General features: G+C 52.6%; 4 protein-coding genes across 4 annotated transcripts in view; 3 read left to right on the top strand and 1 right to left on the bottom strand.

The window, feature by feature from the left end:
- The window catches only part of GSC2 (goosecoid homeobox 2), a 4,555-nt gene extending 3,527 nt beyond the window's left edge, over nucleotides 1–1,028 (top strand). The window contains exons 3-5 of the mRNA XM_012734221.1: nucleotides 6–84; nucleotides 186–439; nucleotides 924–1,028. Coding sequence (XP_012589675.1) covers nucleotides 6–84; nucleotides 186–439; nucleotides 924–1,028 — 438 coding nt within the window. The remainder of the gene's footprint in view (nucleotides 1–5; nucleotides 85–185; nucleotides 440–923) is intronic.
- A 3,212-nt stretch (nucleotides 1,029–4,240) lies between these two features.
- DGCR14 (DiGeorge syndrome critical region gene 14) lies at nucleotides 4,241–13,491 on the top strand. The gene is made up of 10 exons (XM_012734216.1): nucleotides 4,241–4,417; nucleotides 5,266–5,434; nucleotides 5,515–5,616; nucleotides 7,442–7,611; nucleotides 7,717–7,834; nucleotides 8,168–8,301; nucleotides 9,090–9,192; nucleotides 10,377–10,486; nucleotides 12,370–12,485; nucleotides 12,943–13,491. Exons 1-10 carry the CDS (start codon nucleotides 4,283–4,285, stop codon nucleotides 13,220–13,222), a joined length of 1,437 nt encoding a protein of 478 aa, XP_012589670.1. The 5' UTR covers nucleotides 4,241–4,282; the 3' UTR covers nucleotides 13,223–13,491.
- A 1,497-nt stretch (nucleotides 13,492–14,988) lies between these two features.
- TSSK2 (testis-specific serine kinase 2) lies at nucleotides 14,989–16,304 on the bottom strand. Its single transcript, XM_004694959.2, has one exon. It carries the CDS (start codon nucleotides 16,190–16,192, stop codon nucleotides 15,116–15,118), a length of 1,077 nt encoding a protein of 358 aa, XP_004695016.1. The 5' UTR covers nucleotides 16,193–16,304; the 3' UTR covers nucleotides 14,989–15,115.
- A 3,400-nt stretch (nucleotides 16,305–19,704) lies between these two features.
- LOC101631465 overlaps nucleotides 19,705–21,296 on the top strand; it is a 5,655-nt gene continuing 4,063 nt past the window's right edge. Inside the window, exons 1-3 of the mRNA XM_012734220.1 lie at nucleotides 19,705–19,761; nucleotides 20,584–20,688; nucleotides 20,928–21,275. Coding sequence (XP_012589674.1) covers nucleotides 19,705–19,761; nucleotides 20,584–20,688; nucleotides 20,928–21,275 — 510 coding nt within the window. The remainder of the gene's footprint in view (nucleotides 19,762–20,583; nucleotides 20,689–20,927; nucleotides 21,276–21,296) is intronic.

Genomic DNA, 21,296 nt, shown 5'->3' with positions numbered 1-21,296 from the left:
CCGAGGCCGCGTCCTGCGCCTGCTGCTGCTGCTGCGGTCCCCATGCGGCGTCCCGCGGCCCCCCGGAGCCCGCCGCAGGGCTGGGTGAGTGGGCGAGGGGAGCGGGCATGGGGGACCCCGGTCAGGATGCTGTCGGTTGTGAAGCTAGCTCCCACCTCGCGCCTCACAGCGCCTTCGCCCCGCAGGCGCTCGGCTGCCGTGGCCACTGAGGCTGGGACCCGCCGCACCTTTGCCGTTGGCAACACAGACCGAAGGCTCCAGGGCGCTGCCCAGCGCGGACAGCCCCGGCCCTCAGCGGCGCACGCGGCGCCACCGCACCATCTTCAGCGAGGAGCAGTTGCAGGCCCTGGAGGCGCTCTTCGTGCAGAACCAGTACCCCGACGTGGGCACGCGCGAGCGCCTGGCCGGCCGCATTCGCCTGCGCGAGGAGCGCGTGGAGGTGGGTGTCGTGCCCACTGGCGGGCGGGCGTCCCGTCTTCTTCCTTTTAGAAAGACGGCGGTGGTACAGGAGGCCTCAGCATTGCTGTGGGGCGCAGGGCCAGTTCCCGGGGCTAAGGGCGGGCGGGGATCGGCACGTGCTGCGGGAATTGGAGGGGTGGCAAGGCTAGCTGCTTCTTTCTCTTTGTTTTGAACTTCCCTTCTCCCCCTACATCCCCACCTCCGCCTCGCCCTCCCCGTGCGAAATAAGTTGTGCATTCATGTTCCTAATTTGGGAAGCCTGGAAGCCTGACAAAGTCATAGAGGAGGCGGCAAGCGGAGGGGCAAGCGGAGGTGGGGGAGTGGGAAGAGATTCGGTTGACCGGCGGGAGCCAAGTCTCTATCTGCAGGGGGCAAGAGAACAGTGTGGTGCAATCCGGTACACCTATGGGAACCCGGAGAGAGTTGGGTCCCAGAGCTGGTCCTGAACAATCCCTCCTCCTCAGGTCTGGTTCAAGAACCGTAGGGCCAAGTGGCGACACCAGAGGCGTGCATCAGTGTCTGCGAGGCTCCTGCATGGAGCTAAGAAGCCCCCCAAGGAGAGCTGCTGATGGCCCTGGGAGCTACTCCTGGGCTGGACCAAATCCCGTGGGGCTATCTTAGACAGAGGACAGACCTACTCAAAGGAACTGGGAGAAGACGCCAGCCTATTCCCCTGTGTGCAGCTGCCCACACCCTGGAGCCAGTGCCCAACTCCGAGCTCCTTTGCTGAGAACAGCTGCTCCACTGAAGAGGGGACGCAGAACAGCAGTGTGTGCTCTCTTCCTCAGTGGCCAGTGAGGGTGGGGCATTGGGAAGTGAGTGGAGCCCCAGCACGGAGCAATCAGCTCCTCAACTCCCCACCACACCCCAGGACTGGACCTCCCCTTGCCAATAAGGGGATTGAGACTGCTCTCCCTCCCAGAGCATGCTCGCTTCTTCCCACCCCACCCACACCCTCATCTCTTCCCTCTCATAGCCCCCTGACCTGGCTTCCCAAGGCAGAGTGGGTGTATCTGCATCCTGGGGCTGCCTCCACCTCTCAGGTTACACACTGGACCTTGGGTCCCAGCCTGTAGAAATAGAAGTATGGATGAGGTTGTCTCCAGGATCCCTCTTCCCAACTCCTTCATCCTGTGAACCTTGTCTTTGGGAACACAGCCCACTGAGTGCAGTCCTTGTGCCCAGGAGACATTTGGTTAAACCAGACTGCCCATAGATGGCACCTTTGGGGCCAACACTCACCTTTTGACGCTCCCAACCTAATTCATAGATGGGCATCCTTTTTTCCTTTTTTTTTTTTTTTTGTCCTCCCTTCTAGCAGTCTGTCTCTGCCATCCTGTGGGGGATGGCCTGGGATTGGATTCTGTCTGCTCTCATCATCAATGTCCTAGCTGCAGGGTGAAGGATAGTGTGAAAACAAGGTTTTGATTCCCAAAGCAGGCCTGGGTTCAAGGGACCTAACATCCCCCTCATCTGACTTGAGGACCTTCTTCTGCCCCCTCAAAGATCCTGGAGGGAATTGCAGGGGTTACTGGCAGACACATAATCCCATCCATAGAAATTATCTAAGCCAGGAGCACAGCTTTCCAGTGCAAATTGCACCCAGCAGGCATGGTGTCCCAAGTCAGGGCCACCCTAACACTGGTGGGGCCTCCAGGATAGCAGCCCTCACCTCCACCCCTTCCGCCTTTCACTTAGCTCCCTGAATCCTGACTGTCCTTGGAGAATGCACGTCCATTTGTACAGTTCCTCCGCAGACTGGACCACCCTCATGTCCCTGGATTCTGGGACCCTCACTCTCCCTAGCTGAATGGCTTCTCATCACTAAGCAGTCATCCTCCACCTTCAAGTGACCAACAGTTATGCTGCCCTACTGATTATCTCTGTCCTTTCTAGCTGCTCCTTTGGCAAGCCCGTCTCCACTGCTGGCTGTTAATATAGGTGTCTGTCCTTCAGTGTGAGTCCCCTGTACTCCCCTCTCATTTCTATCCATTCCCTGGTTTATCACTTTCATGCTCAGACTCCAGTTCCCAGCTCTCTGGACATTTGCATCTCCAACCCAGGTCTCACCTGAGTTAGATATTTATGTCCATCTCTCCCCTTGATGAAGCCACCTCATCCACAGCAAGCTCTTCCCTGCTACAAACCTGGTGCTTGAGCCAGAGAACTGGCCTCACCCCGACTCCTCTTCTGCCTCCACTGCTATATGCAGGCCAACAGCAAGTTGATTTTACATGTAAAACCTAGTCCAGAATCTATATTTTCCCCAGCTTTAACTGTATCAACCTGATGAAAACTATTGTCTCTCACTTCACCTGAACCCACTCTGGCTCCTTTTTATTTCATTCTCCATAGATGACAGTTGTCAGGGTGCAAGTCTACCTTTCCTCCTGCCTACAGAATTCCAAGGGATTGCTGGATTGCCACTAAAGTAAAAGACAAATGTTCTCACCAAGACCCACCAGGCCTTTCTTGCTTATATCCACCTCACTGCTCCTTGCATTCTGTGTATCTCTTGTTGCTGGGCCTTTCTTTGCCCATACTCTTCCCTCTGCAGCTGATCAATGTATGCTAATCTTTTGCAACCACTTTCTTCCTGGGAAAATTCCCCCTGATTGCCCCCTAAGTGAGATTCCCAATCTCTTGCACCTGTCAGCTGCAATTTTGTTTTTTGTCAGATGGCCTAATTAGCATCTATTCTCCATTTGACTGTCAGCAACAGGAGGGCAGGAACCATCACCAGTGAATGAAGAATTGTCTGCCTTTTATACTAAATCATTCTTACTTATTCAAACTTATTATTTGATTTCTTTATTTGTATAAATTTTACATCAGGCATTGTTCCATAGAATTTCTTCCACCAATTCACCTGAGCACCACCACCTTAGTCCCTTATGCTCTTCCGGCCCTCATTTTTTACCCTCTCCTCGTTTTTTATCCTCCCCTGCAGAATGTCTGTGATTCATAGTTGTCTGATTGTTTTTGTTTAGTTTTGCAACCACTTTCTACCTGGGAAAATTTCCCCTGATTGCCCCCTAAGTGAAATTAGTATTAGTATTTGTATTGTTTCTGTTTTTAATTGTTATTATTTTTCCAAAGTCCCTTATTTGGTTTCCCTATATTCCTCCTGTAAGTGAAACCATCCAATATTTTCCTTTTCTTCCTGAATCAAATTTATTTGTCTTCATTCACAACCTCTCCTTGGAAGGAAATAATTTCTGAAAAATGTGTAGACAATTTTCTGGTCCACTTCAATGAGAATTAGCCCTAATATGGGACTCAGAGACCTAAGATTTTTAGCCAGATATTTCTTTATTGAGTAATGGTATTTTTATTTCTCTTCTTTTTTCTTTTGTTAGACAACTATCAAGGAAGATAGTTGTCTTTGGGTTCTTTCCTAACATAAAATTTGAATAAAAACTTTGAAACACGCACATAACCACATTTTCTGAAGAGTGTGTTTTTATTAATAATATAGAAGCATATATAAGTGATTATTAGTGAGAAATCGCAATTTGGAGGCCTTCTATTCTGTGGTGCTGGAATTTTTTTCACCATTGGCATGAAGAACACGCCCGATATTTCCCCCCAATATAGTGCCCCCTGGCGTCCACAGCTCTGACACGCCTGACCAACGTGGGGCGAAGACTACAACTCCCATAAACGGTACGGGCACGTGGTGACGTCAGAACGGCCTGCGGGCGTGCCTTCGAAACACTCTGCTCCCCAATTGGGTGACTGTTTGAGGCGCCTGCGCAGTGGGCGCAGTCTGCCCCTCTGCCCTGGAACGTACCTCCGCACCTCGGGTGGTCCTGGGATAGCTATGGAGACACCTGGCGCGTCCACCCGGGCGCTTTTGCTCTCAGCTGCGCCGGGGTCCCGGAGAAAGCGCGCAGCCGGGGAAGCTGCGGTTGCGACAAACAAGCAGCGGATCCTGGACGAGGAAGAGTACATCGAGGTAAGACGTCAGTGCGGACGCCAGAGACTTCTGGATCTCGCCTCGCGCTTCTCGCGGGTCCCTCGCGGGTTGGGTTCCTCTCGCGAAGCTGGAGCCTCCCGAGTTTCTGCCCCTGTAGTGTGATCACTCGTAGAGCCAAATAAGCACCGTGCCGAGGGCGGAGTCTTTGTTGGGGAGGCCATGACATTGTCAGGAGAGGGAAGGGCTGCACTGTATGTGATGTCGGGGAGGCAGGGTTCTCTAGCAAAACGTGAGTAGGAGTTTAACAGCCCGGAAGGATTTTCTAGGAAGTGGTACAGCAAGTGGAAAGGCTAGTGTTTGAGGTGGCTTCATTGAGTGAGTTGACCCCAAAAAATGAGGTCAGCTTGATTGAACTTGAGAAGTCTACAACTTGAGGTGATATTCCGGGAAAGCTAGAATCACAGATGATCGGCTCAGGAACAAGGTCTTACTGGAAGTGCAGTGACACAATCTCAACCGGTGGTGGAGTGACAAGGAGACCCCAGTTCATATTATGAATAGGAGGTGGAATAAAGATGGCAGCATCTATTTTGATTCAGCTGATATGGACATGGGGTCAACAAAAGAGAATGAGAATGACCAGTTAGTGAGGGAAGAGAGAAGAGTTTCTTGAAAGTAAGAAGAGCACTTAGTAATGTTCAGTGTTGTGGAAAAGCCATTGGTCATACTTGTTAGAAGGTGCCTTTGACTATGGGGACAGAGAGAATTTGGCCCTGGGGGGGGGGGCGGAATTGCAGTCAGCAGGGACCTGAGCATGTGTATTGGAGGAGTGAGAGACAGGGGTGTCCAGATGGCAGTTTGACCTTTCATTCTGCTCTCTTCTACAGGGCCTCCAGACTGTTATCCAGAGGGACTTCTTTCCTGATGTGGAGAAGCTACAGGCACAGAAAGAATACCTGGAGGCTGAGGAGAATGGAGACCTGGAACGGATGCGCCAGATTGCCATCAAGTTTGGCTCTGCCTTAGGAAAAATGTCCCGAGAGCCCCCTCCACCCTGTAAGAAGGTGACAGAGAAGACTGTCTGATGAATTGTTGCCTCAGGCTTGCTTTAATCCCTACTCCTTACTTTCCTCTAGATGTGACTCCAGCCACATTTGAAACCCCTGATGTGCATACAGGCACTGGTATGGTAGGCAACAAGTCCAGGCCAAGGGGCCGAGGCCTGGAGGATGGTGATGGTGAGTGATTGCCCTCTTTCTGTTGCCTGATTGGGGTTGCTTAGGTATCTCACCTTGTAAGACCCTGACTGAGTGGTTCAGAGGCAGGTCACATATTGACCCTAAGGGGTTTCCTTGCCTAACTGGCAGTCTGTGGGATCAAAGAGTACTAGTCTGGGGTGGGAAGGGGAAGGCAGAAGATCAGGGTCTAGCTCCCAGACATTGGGCAGTCCTTTGAGCCTCTGGTTCTTCTCTGTCAAATGAAGCTCTCACCACTAGCCTGTGTATTGGAGGAATGAGAGACAGGGGTGTCCAGATGACAGTTTGACTTAGCCTGCTTACTGCCAATACACTTTGTGGATCTCAGAAGACTTTCCTTTCTGTCTCCTTAAGGTGCATCAGGACCTCTGTTTTTCTTCTGAGTTGATCACATCCTCAGGATAATTGTGTAGCCCACTCTCTTCCTTAAGGTTTTTGCTCATGCTCTATAAACCCTTTCCTCATTTAGTGGAAAGTCACATCACCCCATCTTTTTGCTTGTGTTCTCTCTGTAGGACATGACACGTAAGAAGGCATTTGTGCAGATTGTTTGCCTTGCTCCAGTCTGCACACTCTGTCTAGAACAGGGCATGGCATGTCTTGCCATTGACTCCACAGATGAACATTTAGTACAAATGAATGCACTATACTATATTCACAGGGTGAATATTCTGACTTTATAGGGGGCTCTTTCTAGAAAGGAACATTCTGAACTCTGTTGAATGTAAGTGTGCCACACGCTACAACAAGACTTTGTCATTGTCATTGTTTTCATCAGGAGAACGGCGGTGCACTGAAAAACAAATGAGATGTTCTTCTCTACTAGGTTCTAATCTATGATGTGCCATGCCGACAGATGTTTCCTATGTGTTCACACAAGCATGATGTTTTTGTTTCAAAGCCCCTCTTTTCCTGTCATTAACATAGTGTGTTGCAGTGTGTTCTCAGCACTTGACTCTCCATTGTACTGTGGCATGTGAATCATGAGGCAACTTGAGGTTGTTTTCCTTTTAAATACACCTTACATGTCAGTGAACACAAGGTTTCTTTAAATACCATAGTAGGTACTACTCTCATTCACATTCACAGGTGAGGAAACCTGCACTTCAGAAGGCAGTAACTTCTGCTGGTCTCAGAGCTGGTTGGTGGTGGAATGGCATTGGGGTCCTAGCTTTCTGGTCCTAGGTCTTAAACTTGACCATGGTGCTTTATGCACACAATGTAGCAAGTAAAATGTGGTCAAAGCTCTAACTAGAATGGGGGAAAAGATTCTCCTGCTAAATCTTCATGCACAGTGCTGTCCTGGGCCACAGGTTGTGGCCCAGGGCCTGTGAGGCCCCATTTGGAACACTTGATCCTGCCATCAAGACTGGTAGCAGCTTTGGGAGGCTTAGGTGACAGCCATCCACAGATACAAAAAAGGAGAGGAATCCCCAGAGAACCAGCCCAGGAGTCAGGCCAATAGGAGTGGTCCAGTTTGGTGACACAGACCAGCTATGGGCACCTGCTCCTGTTCTAATATCAGATGCCCCCTTTTATGATCTGTATTGGATCACATACTTCCCTTGGCATTGATCAACTCAGATGAGTGCCCCTGCAGACTCTCTGGGCAGTTGTGGGGGGAGGTTGGTGCTGTCCCCAGCCTGAGAGTGATCTGGCATTGTGGGCCCTCACAGATAGCCCCAGGATAAGAGGTAAGGGTTCCAATCCTGTGTCTGGGGTGGTATGGCTTCTGGGACCAACTGACTGCCAAGGGGTGTTTATGCTATTGATGGTTTTGTGACACCCCATATGTATCCCTAAGCAGGAGAGGCAGCAGAAGAGGAGGAGAAAGAGCCCCTACCTAACCTGGATGTCTTCCTGAGCCGGTACACAAGTGAGGACAATGCTTCCTTCCAGGAGATCATGGAGGTGGCCAAGGAGAAGAATCGGGCCCGGCACTCGTGGCTCTACCAAGCTGAAGAGGAGTTTGAGAAGGTGTCCCTGGGTACAGGGGCATGGTCACTCTATCAGGATGGGGGAGGTCCTGGGCCAACAGTGCCTGAGGGCCTCTCTGACTCTCACTTTCCGTTTGTGCTACAGAGGCAGAAAGATAATCTCACACTCCCATCAGCAGAGCACCAAGCCATTGAGAGCAAGCAGTCTGGTGTGGAAACCTGGAAGTACAAGGCCAAAAACTCCCTCATGTACTACCCAGAGGGTGAGTGGGCAGGAAGATAAGAGTTATGTCTGTGTATGTCTGTGTCTGGCCTTCGTGTGTGTGTGTGTGTGTGTGTGTGTGTGTGTGTGTGTGTGTGTTCCCTTCCATTCTGGATCTTGGAGGGTTCTGGTCTGTCTTGGGGCAGGTGAGTCTATGTGTGATGTCAGTAAGGGAGTAAGGCCTCCAGTTTCCTTCAGGTTCTGCCATGTGGAGACTGAACCCCATGCTTCTAAGTTCTAAGCTCCAGGCTTCTGTTGAGCAGAGAGTGAATTGGGGACCAGGTGGGGTCTGCACCCCTTTGGCACCTGCTGCCATCTCTCTTCAATTCACCAGGTGTCCCTGATGAAGAACAGCTGTTTAAGAAGCCCCGGCAGGTGGTGCATAAGAACACTCGCTTCCTCAGAGACCCCTTCAGCCAGGCCCTGAGCAGGTCCCAGTTGCAGCAGGCTGCCGCCCTCAATGCCCAGGTTAGTGGTGTGGGCTGGTCAGAACTGTCTCTGGGCAGGTATTTGATCTCTGGTATTGCCTCTCACTTCTTAAATTAGTACTCTTTTTGACTCTGGTGGAGCTCAATAGTGGGAGGATATTTGGAGTTCTGTGTGGCAGGATCCCGAGTCTTTTCTTAATCCATGTGAGCTTCCATTGGGGCATTTTCTTGGTCAGACACGTTTCTGTGGGTACAGATCTGAGACATTTCCCTTGGGGGCAAGGACATGAGAGAAGAAAGATTTCTGGGGCCCAATCCAATCTGGTCAGACTTCACACCATGCACCTGGGGTGTGAGAGAGGTGGTTATGACAAAGAGCAGAGATCTCCGAGCCTAGGAGCAAGACAGTAGTTACTGGGTGACAGTGATTTTGGAGGGCGTGAGTTTGAAGGGGGAGAGGCAGGAAGTGGAGAGACTTTTGAAGGCTCTTACAGAGGCTTTGTGGGAAGAGACTCCCCTAATTAGAGTAACTCCTTACAAGGTCCTTAAATCATTAGAGCCTGAAAGAACCTATATGGGGTGTGGCCTAAGGGTCTGGACACTTCCCTGGATGGAAGGAGGGGGAGTTTCCCTCACTGGTATGCCCATTATCACAGATCTTCAAGGTCTTTGCAAGAGCTGGCGTTTCCCCTCTTTCTCCAGGGGATTGTCAGCACCAGAGCCCTGGCTCTGCTTTAAGGAGGTGAAGTGTGTTCCTGTGCATTTGCCCATCAGCCAGCTGGGGAGAGAGGCTCTGTCCCTCTGACACTGTCTCTCTGCTTGTTTCAGAACAAACAGGGGAAGGTGGGCCCCGATGGCAAGGAGCTGATACCCCAAGAATCCCCCCGAGTGGGTGGATTTGGATTTGTTGCCACTCCTTCTCCTGCGCCTGGTGAGAAATATGCCCACTGGCTAGCTTGACCCCCTCTGACTGGCCTGCCTGGGGGAGGTGGGTTGGGCTGTCAACCTCAGCCACTCCTAGCGCTCCTCTAGGCCTGCCAAATACCTTTTATGCATATGGGGACCCTGTGCAATGACGAGGCCAGCAGGGACCATGGCAGGCTGGACTCTCAGAAAGACTTTAACTGAGATGTGTGAGACCAAAACTGTTTAGTTGGGTGGTCTTCCAGCATCACCCTAGTTAAACTCAGTGGGACAATCTGAGTTTGCTGGGAGCCAGGGATTTTGCAGCTCTCCTGGACCATACTGGCTGTGCTGAGCATGCTGAGGGCTTTAGGGGTAGGCCAGGCCTGTGTTCTTACTTGCAGTAAGGGCAATTTGCTATAGTTGACTGCCTGGTGGGTATCTTTTCAAGTAGATGCGGTACACAAAAGCCCAGCTGGGTGTACCTAGGGGCCCAGGTTTTTGTAAGATAAGAAGTCAGGCCTGAGGGGTACTGTAAGCCCTGTATATACCCTTCCCTCTGCTTGTCCATCTCCTGCTGCTTGCTGGACTAGAGCTTTGTGTCCCCGTCAGTCCTGGGATAATGTTTCCTAGTTCTGAGTCTTGATTCCTAAATCTGGAGAACACTGTAAGGAGGAGTCCCGGGTGCAGCCTGATGTCTCCTCATAGGGAGATACACGAAAGCCAGTGATGGTCTCCTGGTACACACTGTGTTCCTCTTTCTCCTGTGCTTTGGTGTCTGTGCTCTGGGGTGCTGGCTGCTATGCCACAGGCCAGAGCATTTGGAGATGCCATAGGAGGAGCATTTGGAGGTGTCTAGGGAGGTGTGGGAGCTCTGAGGGATGGCATACTACCCGTGATTCACGAATTCTGGCCCTGTGCTAGTGAGGTTCTAGGTGACCCAGTCCTGCTTCTCTGTGGAGCTCCTGCCTCCAGCTCACTGCTACTGCATTGTGCAGTAGCCTGCTTTGGCTCATAGTGACCTTGTTTCCCTCTGGGAGAGCGAAGTCCCAAGGCTTTGGAGTCCCAGGGAAGAAGGGAGGGCCAGCTGCCTGCCTTGGTGGTTTTAGCTCGGACACACTGAGGGAATTGGCTGTGGTGCAAGGGAGACTTTGGGCAGTGCTTTCATTTGGGTCCCCTGGCTTAAAGTGGCTTTGTATCCTCCATTGACAGGTGTGAATGAGTCCCCACTGATGACCTGGGGAGAAGTCGAGAATACACCCTTGAGAGTGGAAGGATCAGAAACCCCCTATGTGGATAGGACACCTGGACCAGCTTTCAAGGTGGGTCATGCCCCTCTGACACTGTCCAGCTCAGTGCTGGCCTGGGCTGAGGAAGAGCATGGGTGGGATCCTTAGTGGACGCGTGGCTGAAGGCCTGTGGCTTAGTGCCCGGAGGATCACCCAACCACTGGTCAAAGCAGAGACCACTACTGGGTTGGGCCAAGCCACAAGCCAGGCTGCACACCTGTGCAGGTGCTGTGTTTGTAGTTGGAGCCAGAGCAGTAAGGACAGGTGTGGGCAGGCCTTTCCGGAAGGGAATGTGTTTAGGGGGCAGGGCACCAAGCTGGAGAGTAAGTCAGCTCCTCTGAGTCTGGAGTGCTGGAGGACAGGCCTGCTCCAATGTGAGGGGTGGCCTGCCTGAGGGATGGAGGGAGCCCAGGACCTCAGCCCAGGCCCCACTTCTGTAGTATCAATAGTTAAGAGAGGAAACACATCTCCACGGAACACGTATAGAGGTTTTTAGTTCCTTGGTGTTAAAATGTGTCTGTGATGCAAGGATAACAAAGGGGTGATGGGGAGAGCCTGTGCTCTCAGGTGCTGTTGCATCGGGACACTAAGGATGTGTCAGGAGGGTGTCGCTTTTCCTAGAACCTCAGGTCAGCAGGAAAAGACTCTGGACCAGACCTGAGACCAAGTTGGCATTTAGGATGTGTTAGAGATGGCAATTTAAATACTCAGATGGCTGAACAGTGTTCAGAAAAAAGTAAGCCAGATCTTCCAAGAAATTCCACAAATTTGGAAAAGTTAAATATAAAAGCAACAGTAGTTGCTGGAAACAGTAGTTACTACTTAATTTGACTTTTTTTTTTTTTTCAGTTTAGTTTTGCGTAGGAACTAGGGTTAAGGCCAGAGGTGCAGGGGGTACGAGAACTCACCAGAGATAAGTGGGAAGCAGAATAGGCAGATTTACTGAAATACAGGTGAGACAGGAGAGGTCTGCTGCGCCATATGTGGGTTACCTCCCTGGCAGGGATCAAACTCAAGCTATGGGATGACAGTGATAAGGCTTATCCCCTAGGCCACCAAGCCTTACTTAACCTGATTTTAGCATAGGAAGGACTTTCTAAACACAAAAACAGGGAGAAATTACAAAGGAAGTAGTAGCTCAATTAAAATAAGTGAAAATGATAAATGACAGCAAAAAATATCATAAAACTAAAACCTAATAGCAAATAGCTGAAAAGAAATGTTTGTCATGTGGAATCTCCCTGTTGGTGCAATGGGTTCAAGCACCGCATTATGAAGCTCTCTGAAGCCTCTGCAGCATGAGTTCGATCCCTGGCCAGGGAGTTGACCCACATGGCTGGCAGATATTTTCTGACACGCCCGCTGTTACCCTCAGCAGTGTACTTTGTCAATCTGCCTCCTCTGCTCCCTACTTTGTCTCTGGTGAATCTGCTCACCTACCATACTTCTGGCCTGTTCCCCAATTCTGTAGGCATGAATGAATAAATTGTTAAAAAAAAAAAAAAGAAAGAAAGAAATGTGTCATAACTTTGCATATCTGACACAGGCAAAAGTGGAGAATCAAAAAGCCTAAATAAATACCTCAATGGAAAAATTGGCCTAGGACTTATTTCCAGCCCTTGAAAGAAATAGGCAAGGTAGTAAAGAAAGCAATTCCTTCTAGTAATCAGAGAGAAACAGATTTAACAAGACTCTTCCAAAAGATTGTCAGAAGCTCCTATCTCAGCAGTGCCAGCTTTGGGAGGAGCATGAGGACTGGCAGGCAGCGTAGGTAGGCTAACTAGTGACCTTCAGGGAAGGTGGGGTGGAGAGGGGGCAGGTGCAAGAGGGTTGTGGAAGCCACAAGCAAAGGCAGGCACCCCAGCCGGTGAAGTACTGGCTGGGTGAAGGCCCCCCACATGCCTGCTGCCTTTTAGATTTTGGAACCAGGCCGCAGGGAGCGACTGGGACTGAAGATGGCCAATGAGGCTGCTGCCAAGAACCGAGCCAAGAAGCAGGAAGCCCTTCGGAGAGTGACGGAGAATCTGGCCAGGTGAGGGTGGCCTGACCTGTGGACAGTGGGAGAGGGTCCCTCCTTCCTTCCGCTGGCCTTAACCCCCTAAATTGTGGACACACAGCCTGCAGAACGGAGTGCAGGGCACCTCTGAGTGATTCTGTGGTGGGTCCCATGGGAGCTCTTGGATCCAGAGCACGGCACCTTGTGAGCCAGGACCCCTCTCCAGCTCCTTCAGTTTCCTCTCTGAGGGCGCCTTGAGGACACCATGTCCCTTGGAGAAAGTTGGTGTCCAACTCAGCCCCATGTCCCTTGGAGAAAGTTGGTGTCCAACTCAGCCCCAGAGCCAAGAGTGGCCCCACCACCTGACCTCATGTTGGGCCTCACTGGTGTGTGCCACACTGCCCCTGGTCATCAGCCCAGAATGACCGTGCATCTCCCATGTGTCTTGTTTGGTACCTGGTGCCATCTAATCCTGTTTCTCTCTCCCACCCAGCCTCACTCCCAAAGGCCTCAGCCCAGCCATGTCCCCAGCCCTGCAGCGCCTCGTCAGTAGGACGGCCAGCAAGTACACAGACCGGGCCCTGCGGGCCAGCTATACACCATCTCCAGCACACTCCACCCACCTCAAGACCCCAGCTGGTGGGCCCCAAACCCCCACGAGCACACCAGCTCCGGGCTCTGCCTCACGCACCCCTCTCAATCAGGACCCAACCTCCATCACAGACAACTTACTACAGCTCCCTGCCCGCCGCAAAGCCTCAGACTTCTTCTAGAGCCAGGCCCAGCCTGAGCTTGTGGAAGCTTCCCAGAGCCTGTGGAGCAGCTGTCACCCAGCAGAGGACTCTGGCCTTCTCGGGAATCAGGCCTGGACCAAAAATCTTGCCTTTCCTAGGAGCCACAGAAGGAAGATACTGTGCTAGCTAGGCTGGCACGGGACATACCCACTTGGTCCTTGGGGTGCATCCCAGGGCCTTGCTGATACTGTTTTCTATTGATGCCCCCTCCCCACTGTTTCTATTTAAGTGTCATTAAAAAGCACTTGGCACAGTTTGGCAGGGCCTCTTCTCCATCCTGCTGCCTGTACTGCCCCGAGGCTGCCCTCATATTTGCATCACCATCTCAAGAATGCACCTTCCCAGGGGGAAAGCTGCTGAAGAGCAGACCGTTGGAGAGCCAGGTTGGATGGCCTTTCCTACCACTACCTGCGTTGCTTCCTGGGCCTTGATATTTGTCTTCTGAACTGAGTGCACTTGGGTTGCCTCTTCTCAAGTCCCACCCAGTCTCCTAAGGGGCGGGGTGGGGGTAGGGGGGTAGGGGTGGTGAACATAACCTTGGAAGTTGTGCCCCTGAGGTTCACCTAAGGCTCTGGGCCCAAGACTAGCCTAGCCAAGGTCAACCTAGCCTGTATGGTTTCCTGGTGATAATACTCATGAGTAATATGTAGATCCAGGAGTGCTGTGCATGCCATAGGCTGACACTTATCTATAGGACCTATGGTGTAGGTGCTGACCTCCAGGAGGCCCAGAACGAGCCACTGTACACACCGGTAGAGAGCCCTGTTCTCTGAGCACAGCTGGCTCCCAAACCAGTCTTTTCAGGCCCCTGCTGGGACTGAGTTATGCACTCTGGGGGTTGCCCTGCTCAGAGTAGCATCTTGGAATGTCCCTAGACCAAAGTTCTACCTGCTCAGAGCATGCCCAGCCCTTTAGGCCCAGCCCTCAGTCCTCCTGCATCTTTCCCTGTGGGCATTCTCTGCAGGCAGGTGTAGGCCAGTCACCTACCTGGGCCTATGAGCTTCTCACATGGGGGCAGTCCTGAGCTTTGCTACTCACCAAAGGGGCCAGGGCTGGCCCAGCAGGTGAGCTTTGACCCAGCTGGGACTACCCAAGGTCAACAAAGTGTGTCTTTGGTGCTTTTTCTATAGACAAGTGTACACTACTTGGCTCCCAAGGGAGCCTCCAGGAAGTGGGGAGTCAGAGGCTTGATGGGTGTGAGATCCAGAAGGGGATGCTCTCCAGTCAAGGGCACCTAAAACCAGGTGCTTCAGTAGCTTGATTGGCAGGTAGAGATCGCCCTGGAGGATGACAGGTGACAACAGGGAAGGCTGCCTGGAAGGGTAAACAGGAGGTGGTGGGTATAACGAAAGGTCTGGGCTGGGGCTGCTTTGGAATGGAGAGAGCACACACAGAGAAAGGGGGACTGTTTGAGGAGCATGAGTGGGTCAGGTTGTACTGCACTGAAGGCAGTGCACCTGGCCAGCCCTGTGGAGCTAGCCATGGGCAGATCAAAGGAGACCAGAGTAGGGCCTGGCAGGTGGGCTATGGCAGCACTGTCCTCTATGCCCATAAGGCCTTATGAGTCCTGGCCCTGCACCACCAAACTGGGGGCCTCTGTGCGCCGCAGGGAGGAGTGTGGTTGGCTGCGTCCTAGAGAAAAAGACTTCTCAAGGGGCACTCTGGATGCTTGCATACACTTTGTGGTTTATTTGGTGGTCAGTAAGTAACGTCTTTGCTACTACGAGGAAGAAAGCTAATAGAACGTAATCAAAATAGTGGTTTAATTGACGGATTTTACTTGTGCCTTGCACCTGTGCCTTCTTCAGCTCCTACCTGCCTACTAGTTTACGTGGGCGCACTGTGCACCACACCCCTGGGGCCCTCTGCACGCTAAGTGCTCGCTTTCCCCACCTCGGTTCCAGGGATGTGATGATCTTTTGCCCTGGAGGTCTCGGCCAGCCTGTCCTCCATCCTGTCCTCATTTTCAGGCACTACCAGCAGCCGGTGCTGGGTTTTGGCTCCCAGCTTGTGATCGGGCCGGTGCTCAGGCCGAGAGCCTGGCCTAGTGTCCAGTTTGCACTCAGCTCGGTACTTGCCCTCACCCTCCCTCTTGAAGGATGCAGAAGACATGGCTTTGGGCTTAGGGGGCTGCAGCCACGAGTGGCTGAGGATCTCATCGATGTGCAGCCGCCGGTTGACGTCCGGCTGTAGGATGCGGTAGATGAGGTCCTTGCATTCGCCTGTCAGGTTCTTGGAGCGGGGGAAGTCCACACGGTGCTCCTTCTGGATGCGCAGCATCTTCTTGATGTCAGAGTCGTCATAGGGCATGGAGCCACAGACCATGATGTAGAGGATCACGCCCAGGCTCCAGATGTCATACACCTTGGGCTGGTAGGGGATGCCCTGCAGCACCTCAGGGGCCGCGTATGCTGCTGACCCACAGAAGGTCTTGCTGAGGGTGATGCGCCCGCTGCCATCCCGCAGGCAGCGCTTGGAGAAGCCGAAGTCAGACAACTTGATGTTGAAGTCCTTATCAAGGAGAAGGTTCTCGCACTTGAGGTCTCGGTGGACGACGTCTAGATCGTGGCAGTACTTGACAGCAGAGGAGAGCTGGCGAAACATCTTGCGCGCCACATCCTCATGCAGGGCTCCCCGGCACTTGATAAACTCCAGGAGGTCACCCTGGACCCCAAGCTCCATGACGATGTAGATGCGCCCGTCAGATGTCTCGAAGATCTCATAGGTCTTGATGATGGAGCGGTGGTTGACAGTTGCTAGGATATCCATCTCCCGAGGAAGGAATCTCTCCACAAAGTCAGTGGGTGTTTTCTTGCGGTCGATGATCTTGACTGCCACATTGAACTTGAGGCGCTCTGAGTAGGCAGATTTGACTTTTGCGTAGGAGCCCTTGCCAAGATTGATGCCCACGATGTAACCCTTCTTCCTTAGGACCGCGGCATCGTCCATGGTGCCAGGAGCGGCCGGCGCCGCTGCCCTCTACATCCCCTCCCCACGTGGGCCAGTGGGCATCGTCCTCATTTACACTGTGGGGAGCCGTCTGGCTGGGTTGGGCTGGGCCTGGACTTGGAGGGGTGGAACGCTCAGCATTGTCTCTGCGTGACTTCAGCATGTGAAGTCATAAAGCCAGGCTGCAGGGAGTGGGGACTTGGCTGGGGGTAACAGGGCCCCTAGAACCCTGGAAACCAGGCTGGCTTGGCAGGAGTGCCCACACCCTGCCTACTGGAAGGAAGCTGCCAGCACCCAGGAACTGTGGTAACCCTCCTTGGTCCTCCTCACAGTGGCTTCCCTGTCATAATTCAGGCCTTGGGGAGACTGCCCAGCTCCGGCCAGAGTGCCAACCCTGTAACTAGTTCCCTCTCCTGGCATTGGAGATTGAGCCTGCATTGGTCCTTGTCCCACTAGGGCCAATTTCCTGCAATTTCTTTGGGGCATGAAGACAACCCCTGCTAGGGCGTGTGTCCTCGGAACTCAGCTGCCTAGGAGGGAGTACTCTGCTCTTACCAGGCCAGTGGTAGTTCCAAGCCTGGTGGAACAGAGCAGATCTGGGTTGGGGTAGGGAGCTGTTTGAATGAGTGCTGCCACTGTGGCTGGGGTGAACAGACAGGGGCTGGGATTGAGTCAGGGCTCAGCAGAGGACCCTGGGGCCCAGCAGGCAGGTGTGTGTTCTGGGTGTTGGGACCACCCTGAAGGGTGAAATGTGTTCCAGCCAAGGAGAGGAGGTGGTGAGGCATCCAGGTAGGAGAGGGCTTGTAATGAAAATGGCCACAGTCTGGAGGGAAGTGGAGCGTAAATGGGGGCTTCTCCCTGAGTGATGGGCAGTCATGGCAGGACCCAGGGCAGTTGAAGCCATGACTCATGTCATTTTCAGATGATCCCTTGCTCAGTGCACAAAGAAGGGCTTTGGGTGAGCATAGGCCTATGCTGTTGATCAGGCAAGAGGAAGCTGGACCTGTGGAGATCGAGTGGCAGAGGGAGAAAGCAGGATTTCATGAGCTGTACATCAAGTTGGTGTAGTTGGGTGGAGCCTTGATACTGGGGTCCCAGCAGTACTTAGAGCATTAACTATTAAGAGCAAGACCTGGGTGAGCAAGGGATCCTGAATTGTGTAGCTGCACCTTTGTGAAGAGCAGGTGTGTTGTGGCCTGTTGGAATCCAGGGGATAGCATGTTGTTCACATTTCTCATACAGTTTTGCACCTGGAAACAACGTGAAAATCCTTTTTCAGGGTGCGTATACATATTTCTGCCATGGAAAACCTACCATCCAGTATGCTTGCTTGGACCCTAGAAGCCCTGCTGTTTACTTGTTCCATCATGAGCATTCTGCACCCAAATGTGCAACTTACCAGGAAAGGCGTGCTGTGCACTCGTGTTCAGAGTCAGAGTGCAGTGAGCAACAGCGCTTCTCCAGGTAGATGAGGGACTAGACGTGCCAGGAAGGTTGGAAGTTTTGGCCAGGGCCTGGACTCAGGACACACCTTGTGGGCCTGGGGAGCTCTGACTGAGGGTCCATCTGGACAGGACAGCCAGAGTCTAGATGCCAGGCAGGAGTGATTGGTGGAGTAGGGTAAGCCCACATAATCTTCCCTTTAGCAGTCAAGACCTTCCTGAGGTGACTGTCTAGAGGAACATGCAGCTGTGGGGACAGAACAGGGGATCTTGTAATAGCTTAGCTCAATGTCAGTTCCTTTTGCCAAAATCACTGGAATCTCACTCCTTTTGGCTGTGAGGGTTTGCAGGCCAGGACCCATAAACATGATGCCATTCTTTCTCCTGTGCCTCCAAACACCACATTTAGGGTTCCCCCTGCTTGCCCGCTTTCTTGGCAAATTCTACCAACCCCCCCTTCCTTTTTTTGTGGATTCTGTTCCCTTACATCCTGTCCTTTCCCAGGGCAGTGCGACCTCTCTTGTCCTTGGGTGACTCAATGGAGGAGGGAGGTTGCAGCACCACACAAGTGTAGCTGCTGGGTGTGAAGCATGTGGCACACAGAGATGTGCACACAGAGGCCAGGGCTGCTGGTGTGTTGGGAGGAGCATGGGGAGCATTAGACTGGTTGTGGGAACCCTCAGGGTTTTTTTGTGGGATGGAGTTGTGCGGATGAAGAAGGCCCTTGTCTTTGGTTTCCTCATAAAGTGGGTGCCTGTTTACCCATTCACCCCAGGGGTATCTGTGGGTCCATTCCAGGTGCTAGGGAACATTGAATAAAGTACACAGGACCCAGGGTTTCCTGTAGCCCTGAAGCTATACCAATCATGTGAATATCTAGGAACTGTGCCTCAAGGAACACGCAGCTGTGTGGACAAAATCAGAGACTGGCCCTGGGGAAACTGGGAAGACTCAGCTAAGGAGTCAGCCCCATGAGGAGGGTGAGGACTGCTAGTGTGTCTGACAGCCTGAAATGACAGTGGTGAGACAGCGGGGTGAGAGGGAGCCAGGAAGACCAGGAAGGTCACTGTGAGGGTCTTTTCCTAACAGACTTGGGGGGTGAGGGTGGACACTGAAGGGGTCTGGGCCAGGGCCAAGCACAGTGGGTTGAATAGCTCATAGGAGTGACCTGGAACACGAGACCACATGGAGAGGAGTTGGTATCAGTCACCTGGACTGAGTGATTCCAGGCAGTCAGTCCATCAACTTCTCCTAGCTACCTATTAATAAGCACACACAGGTGCTCCTTCCTGGGACCCCCTTCTACACACCCATTACTGCATTGATCACTCCCAGGCCCTCTTAACATCCACTGTCCTGAGCACTACACCATGCTGCTGAGATGACCCAAGGGTGTGTGGGAGTCAGGAGAGGGTTGTGAGCCTTCCTCATGACCTCCCTACTTAACTAGGATTCTGCTCTACCCCCAGAGGAATGAGATGACTCTTCCGAGACCTGTTTCTGCACTGGAAAACTTGCATGATACCTCCGGTGTTACATAGGGCCTCTTCTTTGCCCAGACCCTGGACATTCATGCTTACAATGGCAGATTACAAGTAACTTTAGGAGCTCCCAGTAGTCTCTAGAGGCCATGACTTCTCATCTGAAATGGGCAAGGTCTGTAGGATACGTCCAAAAGAATGATTATGGCATGTTTTTCTGAGGAGTAAGGCTGAGGGAGGGTGCCGGGAGATCAGAAGACTAGACCTGGAGGACCTAAAGGGGGCCCAATCAGCCACTCTGGGAGGTAGTAGGACAGGGACTGAAGCTTGGTGGCACTGTGTATGACACACAGGGATGTAGAGATGGGAGAGCACAGCTGTGTGAAAGTGACTGCAGGGAGAGGGAGGAGCCAGACAAGAGGGGTGGACTGGGAGTGGAGAGGGGATGGCAGGCATGGGCACATCCTCCACCTCACTTCTGCCAGGAGACTGAGGATTAGGGTCTTCTCAAGACAAGAGACATGGACAGGACTGGAGAGGGGAATCTGAAGACTCTTGTCCTCTTGATGTGTTAAACTTGTAGGCTTACATGAGGTTGCTCAGAGTGAGTTCAGAGGGAGAAGAGAAAGGGGCCCCCAAAGCCCAGGTGAGGACTGCTTAGAAGTGGCAGGGACAGAACTATGAGGCAAACCAGTGTTGCTAAATGCGGAAGAGCAGTGACTGCTGAGGCCAGGCATGCATTGGGACCTCCTCCCCACCAGAGTCAGCTTCTCTGTTCTGGCAGGGACTGTCACCCTTTGGAACAGACTGGGACTTGAGGGGAATGGGAAGTGGTGAAGGCCACAGTGGCCGGGCTGTGGATGCATCATCCAGCAGAGTTCCCTGCTTCTTTTAGACCAGGGGAGTGACCAGTCGGTGGAATAACCTGGGGTGCCACTGAGAATCGAGTGTAACTGAAGAGAGTGGGAAAACCATGATGGACTAACCAGAAAAAATGAGCTGTCCTCTAAGTTGGGAATTTGAGAAAGACTGAGAAACACTAACTCATCTGCTCTTTGCAGCCTTTCTCCACACCAGCAGCCTTGTTGGGGCTGCTGAGGTGCTGGGATATTGAGGGGCTAGACCTCGGCCTCTATTTAGGGGAAGCCTGATCTCCCAATGGGAGGAACCCTACCCCTTGCCCCTCTGCAGGCAGCCAGGGATTATTGGCTTCCTCTCCTTGTCCCTTCCCCTCGAGCACAGCTCTCATGGGCCTCTGGAAGCTATATCCTCGCTTGGCCTACTGCTCTGGTCCAGGACCTGAGGTCATAGACAGGGATTGGCACAGCGGGACACATTGCCCCAATCAGATGTGGGGAAACTGGGAGGAGTGCAGGACCCTCACCCTGGGTAAATGAGGGCCATCAACTCTGGGCAAAGACATTCACCTTGGGGGCTGCACTAATATAGTGATTTATTGCTTCTTTAGCCATGTGGGTTACCAAAGTTCAAAGGGAGGGAGAAGAAACTGATGAAAATAGCGGCTCTACCGAGACTGTCTTCTTTCTCTGGCTTGCCCCTTGACTTCTTCAGAGCTCATGGTGAACTCTACCTAATTGCCTGCTGGCCCCCTGGGCCACAAGAGGCTCACTAGGTGTGCTAGGTATGCGGCTGTGGAGGCTCCAGGGAGTCGCCACCTGTCTCCTTGTTTGGTGGCTGCTCTTCAACAAGACCCTTGGTCTCAGATGGCCTTAGCACTTGCATTTGCAATGGTTCCTGCTCAGATTTTGTCTCTGGCTGTGCCTCGGGCCGTGGTTCTTCCCGGGGCTCCAGTTTGGTGGCAGACTTCTTGTCAGAGCCAGGCTCAGTGGGCTCAGTGGCCCGGGAACTCTCCCCCTCCTTGTTGATGACTGCAGAGGACAGGCTCCGTGCCTTGGGCTGCACCCAGCAGTGACTGAGGATCTCGTCGATATGCAGCCGCCGGTTGACGTCCGGCTGGAGCATGCGGTAGATGAGGTCCTTGCACTCGCCTGTCAGGTGCTTGGAGCGGGGGAAATTGACACGGTGCTCCTTCTGGATGCGCAGCATCTTCTTGATGTTGGAGTCATCATAGGGCATGGAGCCACAGACCATGATGTAGAGGATCACGCCCAGGCTCCAGATGTCATACACCTTGGGCTGGTAGGGGATGCCCTGCAGCAC

The sequence above is a fragment of the Condylura cristata genome, unplaced genomic scaffold (genome assembly GCF_000260355.1).
Source record: "Condylura cristata isolate star-nosed mole 26May11 unplaced genomic scaffold, ConCri1.0 scaffold00051, whole genome shotgun sequence".
In the NCBI taxonomy this organism is placed as follows: domain Eukaryota; kingdom Metazoa; phylum Chordata; class Mammalia; order Eulipotyphla; family Talpidae; genus Condylura; species Condylura cristata.
This window is presented reverse-complemented; position numbering and strand designations above follow the sequence as displayed.